At 52.5% G+C, this 9,139-nt stretch overlaps 1 protein-coding gene across 1 annotated transcript in view; it reads right to left on the bottom strand.

Annotated features, from left to right (window-relative positions):
- The window catches only part of MPRIP (myosin phosphatase Rho interacting protein), an 89,581-nt gene that overhangs the window by 8,025 nt on the left and 72,417 nt on the right, over positions 1-9,139 (bottom strand). Inside the window, exons 17-20 of the mRNA XM_019473950.1 lie at positions 4,941-8,810; positions 1,594-1,741; positions 869-986; positions 11-119 (exon numbers count right to left, since the gene is read on the bottom strand). Of these exons, the coding sequence (XP_019329495.1) occupies positions 11-119; positions 869-986; positions 1,594-1,741; positions 4,941-8,810 (4,245 nt within the window). The remainder of the gene's footprint in view (positions 1-10; positions 120-868; positions 987-1,593; positions 1,742-4,940; positions 8,811-9,139) is intronic.

Raw genomic sequence — 9,139 nt, 5'->3', positions numbered from 1 at the left:
GGCGGAGGGCCTGCCTCTCAGCCTCCAGCGCCTGCGCCAGGTGGGCGTTCTCCAAACACTTCTGCGAATACTGCTCCGAAAGCACCTCCAGCTCCCGCTGCACCGACTGCAGCTCCTCCCTGGCGAAACACACACCGGGTAGTGCCCTCCCCACACATACCCACCCGTGCCCGCCCTTCCTCCAGCGCCCTGTGCCGACCCAGGACATTCCAACAGGGATCGAAGCACTGAGGAGGAGGACTTGCATACTCCCTTTGAGAAAAATCTCAAGCCCAGAGGGAGCCAACCCTTCCTTCTCCTGGCACTACAGTGCTTGGGCACCAAAAGGGATGGAAGTCTTTCTCTAGGAGATTAAATGGCTGGCCTTTCTCAAGTTTCCAAAATTGAGCTAAGATCTATCAAGTTTGCTCTGAGGACTTGGGACTGGGTGCATTTGCACACCCACACAGGGCTTACGTAGCCACATCAAGGTTAATAAAGCTGCTTGGCTGTTTTGCTCGGCTCCCACGCGAGGACAGCCTTGCCACGAAAAGCTAAGTGCTTTCTCCTCGCCTGGTTAGATTTGGTCGAGCAACCCTCCCGCTGCAGCTGCATGAAAAGCAGCACCGTGTCCGCACATCTGCTACTTCTGGTGATCATAAAGCAGCTGAATTTGCGTAGTGTGGGGACATTGACCTGGAGCCTGAAAGATTACGGGCAACCAAGAGCCTCCGATGGGCACGGCTGGGTCGGGACCAAGGAAAGGGGTCCCTGCGACGACAGGTCTGCCCCTAACTCATTGCTGAAATCAAAGAGGAGACAGGGGTCTCCCACACGCGTGATCTCCCTGCGAGACATAGCGACAGACGGAGGATGACGACGGTCTTACAGGTATTGCCTTCGGAGGGCCTCGATGTCGGCATTGACGCTGCTGATCTGGGAGCGCTGGGACTTCTCCAGCTCTCGCTCCAGCTCCTCCCGGTGTGCGTTCTTCATGGCCTCGATGGCTGCGTGGGACAGCACAGCGTTACCACCCAGCACCGCTCCACCCAAGGGCATTTTTTTTGAGTTTTTGTTTGATTTTTAAAGGAACAAAACCCGAGTCATCCCAGCAAACCTCCCACTGCTTCGCAGCCCCCCTCAGTCTGTGCCTCTGGCTGCAAAGCAGCAAAGGGGCTCTGCAAATCCCGTTTTTTAACGAAGTCCAAACGATTGTCCAATTCACATGTTGTTTCCTGGATTGTGGGACTTCCAATGCAGAGACCCTGGGCTCCAGCGCTTTAAAACTCCCTGGGGCACTGAAGAATGAATTCAGTGTGGAATCGGCAGTACGTTAACCACAGGAATGACTAACACCTTTCTGAGATGGAACGGAAAGCGGATCAGACCACGTTACAGCCAAGGAGAGGGGCACCAAGCCTGGGGAAGGACCAGCAGATGGGCCTCCATCCAAAACGTATGTCCCACCAGCCTCTCCCCGTCTCCCTGTGATCCGCACCCAGCCCTCATCCCACCCCACGCTCTGCTCCTCCACACCGGAGCAAACGCCATCCCCATGTCCCCATCAACACGGAGCTGCCCCACCACAGGGGACCCTCTGTCGTGTCCTCATACCTGAAATGGTGGCAGCCGTTTCTTCTGCCAGCAGGCGGTCTTTCTCCTCCCGCAGCTTCTCCAGCTCCCGCTGGTGCTGCCGCTGCAGGTCCTCGATCTTCTTCTGGTGTGTCTCCTCCATGGCTGCAAAGCCCCTTTCACATGTTGCCTGCAAAAGGGACGAGGGGAAGGGGTTGACCCGGGAGCGCGGGGCCGGCGTCACAGCGGTGGTGAGCCTGCCGGGTGCCGCACACCAGCGGGTAGGTCGGCACCCAAGTTCCATCATGGGGATCTTCTCCCTCCCCAACCATGGAGGAGCCGGCCGAGGATGGACCTTGCGAGGTCAGAGCTTGTCCTGCAGTCGCTCGACCCCTGACAGCTCCGGTGGAAGGGAAGGACAGGGTAGGTCTGGGGTCAGACCAGATTGGGGAATGCAAATATATGTTAAAAACAACCAAAAAAAGCCTACTGTGCCCCTTCTGCTCTCTTTTGCAATGCCTGATTTTATGTGGCCACCTCTGGGGTGGAAAACAAATGACTCGTGACAGCAACAGAACCTTAATTCCCAACCAAGTATCGCTTCAAATGCTGCACGGGCAATTATTTGCTAATTGAATTACTAGGAGTGAACTTAGGCCAGGACATGGGAGCAGCGCTCTGGGGATTCAGGAGTCACCAGCTGCGAGATCCTGAATTCCAACCCGGTCCTGCCCCAGGCACAGACCCCGCTCCTGCCTCTGCAGCAAATGCAAAAGCCTGTTTCTAGTTCAGCCGCCAGCCCGGCTGCCCTGCCAAGCGTATCGGGATCGTGGGCAGACACACGGCTGCAGGACAGAGGCAGGACAGCAAAGCCACAGGCAGGCTCGAGCCACAAGCTGGGAAGGGGAACGCACCGGGGATGAGGTGCACAAGCCCCATCAGACATCTGGGGGCTACCCTGATGCCAAGCACTGCACCGGGCTTTTCTCCCTCTTAACGTTACAGGCTGATTTGCAATTTCCCGATTGCAACAGATTTCTTCTTGATTCACGCTCATGTTTTCCACGGGAAGCGAGAACTATCACCCGGGGAGCCATTGGGACTCCACGGGAAATTTAAGGGGGACAAATTCACTCCCCCAGTGACAAAAGTGCTCATGACAGTCTAACACCTGCTGACCTACACTAACATACATTCTTCAGCATCACAGAATCATAGAATCATAGAATGGTTTGGGTTGGAAGGGACCTCTAAAGGTCACCTAGTCCAACCCCCCTGCCGTGGGCAGGGACATCTTCAACTAGATCAGGTTGCTCAGAGCCCCGTCCAACCTGACCTGGAATGTTTCCAGGAATGGGGCATCCACCACCTCTCTGGGCAACCTGTGCCAGTGTTTCACCACCCTCAGCGTAAAACATTTCTTCCTTAGATCTAGTCTGTATCTACCCCCCACTTCGTTGTCTAATGCTCTGTAACCTGTGCCACTCTCATTCCCAATTTTCAGCTCTGGTGCTTTTATTCCTCCCCTTTAAGTTTGAATCCTGAGGCATTCTTCATTTTCTCAGCTTTTTTTTTTTGAAACTCATAACTCTGCACCAGAACCTGTCGGGACTTGGCTGACTATGGAGAGGCACGAAGCAGCCTTGCAGGATTCCTCATTACGCCTCTAATGCTGGAGGAAAATGGTGACTGCTCCTCCATAGGTCTGGCTGTAGATTCAGTATTTAATGTGTTGTAAATGCATTGCTATAAATCTAGGACATTTGAGCACGTACAAACCAGTACCTCGTGTTACTGATGTTACATTCTCCATCAGCTTCAGAAGAGAAGAATCGAGCACATTTTAATCTGTAAATCGGGCAGGTTTGCAATCGCCTGGTTAGCTTTCTAACCGAGGGAAGTTTCTATTTTGCTGTCTGTCCCTCTGCTTCCTACAGTGGTGCAGAGAGAGGCCGGTTCGCTCTGCTCTGCTCCTGGACCGCTCTGCCCAGAGGATGCTGCTGCTTGCCTTCCTGCCAGGCAAACTGCAAGTTTGGCAGAGCAAAGCTGAAAACCGAGGTGGGAGGTCAGGTTCATTGCTTGCTGTTATTTTTCAGCCTCTATTTTGGTTCTGGCCTTTTTGCTTCTTCCAAAGCAAGAACATCCCCCGGTACAAGCGACCCTGTTTGGTGTCTGGCTCGCCAGACAAGGCGTTACCTGTGTGACCTGAGCGGGGGGTTCAAGATGGGTTCTTCCTTCCTAAGGGTTGAGATGGAGGAGATAGCCTTCAGTGAACACCACCGCTTCCCTCCCATCTCCCCAGCAGCTCTCCCTCCCCTGGACATCCGATTCACCCCTGGTAGGATGCAGCGGAACTACTGCTCCCTCCAGGCTAAAACCAGCTTTTGGCTAGAGTTGAGCCATGCTTTACTCCCAGCTCAGATGTGCGCTGAAGATCTCACGGCTGGAAGCAAGCTCTCCCACATTTTTGCCGACTCTGAAGAACGGCTGCTCCATGAAAGCCTCGCCGGCACGGCCTCTGCGTGCAGCCTGCATCGCTGCCCTTTCAACCTGGAAGCCTCCCTGGGTGCTGCTGGGAGTCCTCCGCTGCCCTAAACCCACGTCCTAACTGGAAATGCTCTCCCATCAAAAGCAAAACATGAAACCCAAGATTTTTTTTTAGGCGCTGTACCATCTCAGGCTAGTTTTACAGCCAGTCCTGACTGGTGGAGCAAACTGAACACAGGCACTTCATTGCCACTGGGCTTTTCTGCACCTACCCTGGGTTTCCCGTAACTGTGCACTGTTTGTTGTGTAAAGAATCACTGGTGTGCAACACCAGGGTAGTTCTTCTTGCAGCCTCTCAAAAAAGCAGAGGAACTTCGCTTTGCTACAGAATTTGGCATCCGTTTGCAGCTACTTTCCCCAGGAACATACATTTTGAGAGCATTAAGTTTCCATTTCGTCTTACATTTTTGAGGGCAGCAGAGACAGACTGGAGATTTGATCAGGCTGGGCAAGACAAGAGTTGAGGAATGCTTTTAAAGGGAAGTCACGGACAAAACGTACGCCTCAGGTACGAAGAGAAACACTACGGTCTTCATATTGAAGGATAACATGAAGTTATCAAGCTACTTCGAAACCTTCCCTCCCTCTACACGCAGAGACCGCCTCCAATAGTCAACCCTCCTGCTGAGACCAAGCCCTCAGCAAGGCATTTAGAATAACCCAGCATGGAGAAAAGGGAAATGCCATGCTTTACAGAGGCCTTTCTAACACTTTGGGGCTTGGTTCGGCGTGCTGGCTCTTTTGGGGGACACCCCTCGGTTCGGCAAGCGAACCTCGGGACCGAACGCACCCTCCCGTACACTCGGCAGCCGAAAGCGTAAAGCATTAAAACGTATCAAGACCTTTAAGTTTTCAAAGTCTTTCTGGTATTTTTCCCTCAAGGTGGAAGCGTTCCCCTCCAGATGCTTGTTCTCCAGCTCATCCCTCATGACGTTCATCTGGGCCTCCAGCTCCTGGATGCGCTCCCTCAGGCCGTGCATGGAGTCCAGGTCGCTGCTAGGGCCCTGCCCGGTGCCACCCGCCTCACCGGCCGCCCAGGCGTCCCCACCGCCTGGGCCCGCCGCGGGGGACGTCTCTGGGTGCTGCCTCTGGTACTCGTCCAGGGTCTCCTGCAGGCGCTGCAGGTTCTGGCTGTAGTGCTCCTGCAACGCCTGCAGCTCCTCGCCGTGGATGACCTGCAGCTCCTTGATCTTGGCCTGGAACTTGTCCTCCAGCATTTGCATCTGCTCCAGGTGATACTGCTCCATGTTCTGCTTGTCACGGACGATGGCATCCAGCTGGTTGAGGCCCTCCGTCCTCTCGGCCTTCAGAGCATCCTCTGTCCTGTTTAGCTGCTCTATCACATTTCGAATCTCCTCCTCATACCGTCCCTGCAATTCGCTCAAACTCTTGCTGTGTTTATGCTCTTCTTCCTCCAAGAGCCTTCGCTGACTGTCAAGCTGGGACACCTTTGCTTTGAGATCGGCGTTCTCCCGTTCAAGCATGGCGATCACCTCGCCATACTCACCCTGCTGCTTTCTAAGCAAGTCTTCGTACTCGTCCCGAAGGAGAGAGACTGTCTTCACGCGCTCTTGGCAGAGCGCGTCCATGCTCTGCAAGGACTCCTTGTAGGACTTCAGCTCTCTCTCGTACTCCAGTCGGACTTTGCAAGCAGCATAACAAACCTGAGCCTGAACAATTGCATCTTGGACTAACAAAGAGGAATACCGTTCAAGGTCTCCCATGCACGAATGATATGAAAGACTCTGAGATATTTTCAGGAGCTTCTGACAGTCTCTCATTGCCTCCTCAGGAGGCAGAGAGAGTAAGGCAACAGATATTTCCTTCAGAACATTTGATTTGTCCTTCAGTTGTTGGGCAAGATCTTCCTGAATGGAAACAAGAGCTTCACTACTACGGTCCGGCAGGCTGCCAATCTCCTCCGCCTTGGCTAATTCCTGACACGGCACCATTTGGAGACGGCTCCCATCCCAGGAGATTTGGGTTCTTTCTGAAGCATCTTTTTGAATTTCAAGTGCTTCAGAAATCTGGTGCATAACTCTGTCAAAATCAGGAGTCCTGTACGCTTTGATGATCTCCTCCAACATGCATTTATGCTGCTGGAGAGCTGTTTTGGTGTTGTGGAGGTCTTCTTCAATTGTTTTTAATCTCTGATGAAAAGATTCTCTCATTTTCTGTGCGACAAACCCAAGTTCTGCCTTGATCAACGTAGCATCTGCTACAGCACTGAGAAAACATGGAGAAAAGCCCAAACCTGTTGTTTCTGTTTTGCCCTCGGCTTCTCCTTCTCTGGTGCTCAAGTGCACTCTCAGCTCCTCCACCTGGCTCCAGAACTCCCCTTCCAGCAGCAGCTTTTTAGATAGGACGCTGGCCAAGTCGACTGCTGTGTGAGAAACATTTGCCGGCTCCAACAAAACCACCTCAGCCGTTCCCTGGATCTCTCTCAGAAGCTGAGATATCTCAGAGCTTGCATTTTTCAGAGACTCCGCTATTTGGTTGATGAGAGAGGCCTCAAATGCCACTCTCTCAGAAAGCCATCTCAGCTGGCCGGCATCAAACATTTCCGCTCGCTGCTCCGTGGAGACGTGCTCCTCTTCTCCCAAAAAACCTCCTTCTGGAGCGGGGCTTTCCGTGATAAGGCTTTCACTCTGCTGATACTCCGATGGGACTGGCGCCCCTCTCAAGGCTTGGATTGCGTTTGATAAGGTCGTTTCCATGCTGGACAGAGTAACAAGGAACAAATCACCCTCTTTTTCCTTGTCTGATTTGGGCAAAGATCTTAGTTGCTCCCTGCACTTCTCTAAGCAAGTCAGCGCTTGATCATTTTTCATTTGGAAACCTCCCAGCTCGCTAACGTGATTTTCTATGAGCTTGAACTTTTCCTGCCTCTCACTCTCCAGCTGTGAGATCAAAGCACTGACTTGGGACAAGCTGGTCTGAAGTTGTTCCCGCAGCTGAGACTCTGTGCTGGCCCACTGATGGTGGAGGGCGATGAGCGTCTCCTGATTATGGCCGTGCTGGCTTTCAAGCCTCATCGTCACATCTTTGAGTTTTTCCTCTGTAATATAAAGTTTGGTTTCCAGGGAATGGATGATTGAGAGATAAGTCTCAGAGTCGCTTGTCCCCGGTGATGGGTAACCAAGAGCTGGCTCTGATGACATGCTTTCTTCAGACAGCGATCTGTCTTGGCTCGTGTCTGAAGAGGTACTGCTTGTCCAGTTTTTCTCCGATCCGTCTGGATGGATGTATTTTTGGCACTGGATGCTCGAGAAACGGATTCTTTGCCTCTTGGCCCCCAAGATTCCTACATCAGGCTTTGCTAAGGCTTTCTGAACTAACTCTTGGTCCTGGAGCTCTACAGCTTTGGACGGGGAGCCGAATTCCTCCGCTTGCCTCTGACTGGTCTCAAGAACCTCCTCCTCCTCCTCCTCCTTCAGTGCGTAAGTCAGAGCTGGGAGGACATCCTGAGTTTGCAGAGGCTGCCCCAGTTGGGATAGATGACTTTCATCAGCCTCGAGGCTGGGGCCAAGGTCTTCTGTCTCCTCAGCACATGGAGCTGTGCCTATACTAGCTAATTTCTTTAAAGCCTCCTCCTTGGCCTTTAGCTTTACTTTAGTCTCCTCTAAACTGCTATCTAAAGCAACCATTTTAACCAAAGCCTCACTGAGATCTTGGTCTTTCTTCTCCACAATTCTCAAGTGCATTTCCTTAACGTGTCTCAGCTCCTCTTCTTTTTCGTTCAGCACCTTCTGCACACCCTGGAACTGATCCGACACCTCCTCGAACGATTGCTCCAGATTGTGGTAGTTGGTCTCTTCCATTTTCAACTTCGCTTGCAGCTTTGCAACTTCGTTATCCGACTCGGCAACCTGATTCATGAGCTCGTGGAACCGACATTTGATCTGATCTCTCTCTCTTTCGAGCTCCTTGATGTGCTCTGCGAGTTTCTGGATGCTGGCCTCCTTCATCACCAGCTGCTCCTCCAGCTGGTGGACAAGCTCGCTGCCTTCAAACTTTGCACTCAGCTTCTCCTTCTGCAGAATCTCCATTTGCTGCTCGTTATTTTGCAGCTGGTTCTCATACTCGTTGGCCTTATCCTCCACCTCCTTCAGACTTCGTATTAAAACCTGCTTTTCCCTCTCGCAGCTCTCCAGCAAAGCCTCGTAATTCTTCTGCAGCTTCTCCTCCATGAGGATCCGCGCTTGCTCGCTAGCGTTTAGCTGCCTGCTCAGGTCCGCGATCCTGTCTTGGAGCCGCTGCACCTCCTTCTGATGGTCCCTCTGCAAAGCCTGCTGCATCTCCAGGTCCCGCAGCTCCTGGGTCTTCTCCAGGAGCAGAGCCTCCGCGCTCTTCAGCTTCTGCTCGCTGGCCTTCAGCTGGGAGCTGAGCGTGGCCTCGCCGTGCTGCCACTCCTCCAGCTGCTCTTTGGCTTTCTCTTTTTCGATCCTCAGGTCGCTCTTGAGCTTGGCCAGGGTCTGCTCCTTGATGGAGAGCTCGGCCGCCGCGTTACTGAGCCTCGCCTGCAGGCTCTGAATCTCGGCTTCGTGGTGCCGGATCACGTCCTTGGCCTCGGCGTAGCTGCGCTTCAGCGACTGAATCTGCTGATTGATCAGCTCTTGACGCTGGCATTGGGCTTCCAGCTCGCTTTGGAGGTCTTGGTTGACTTTGTGGAGCCTCTGCCAGGCACCTGATGGCGAGGCGGCCACCTCGGTCTTAAAAAAATTGATTAAATACTAGATTAGTAACACTCTTGGCTCTCCCTTCTGAGTGTCACACCTCTGGCCGGGCAGGCCACGGAAAAGCTCCTCGCAGTGATTTGGCTGCTACCCACATGCTCCAATTGGGATGATTTGTTCTTGGCACAATTTTTTTTTTGTTTTAACCAACTTTTTTTTTTTTTTAAAATGAGCGACAACTGCTTTTCAGTAACAGAAAACACGGACCACAACATCAAAACAGCTGTACAGTAAGGCTAAAAGGGGGAAAAAAAAAAAACCAAAATCAAATAGAACCAAAAAAAATGAAAAAGAAAAACCAGCAG

The sequence above is a fragment of the Aptenodytes forsteri genome, unplaced genomic scaffold (genome assembly GCF_000699145.1).
Source record: "Aptenodytes forsteri isolate BGI_AS27 unplaced genomic scaffold, ASM69914v1 Scaffold55, whole genome shotgun sequence".
Classification (NCBI taxonomy): domain Eukaryota; kingdom Metazoa; phylum Chordata; class Aves; order Sphenisciformes; family Spheniscidae; genus Aptenodytes; species Aptenodytes forsteri.
Note: the sequence above shows the minus strand (reverse complement) of the source record. Positions and strands in the feature narration are given on the sequence as shown.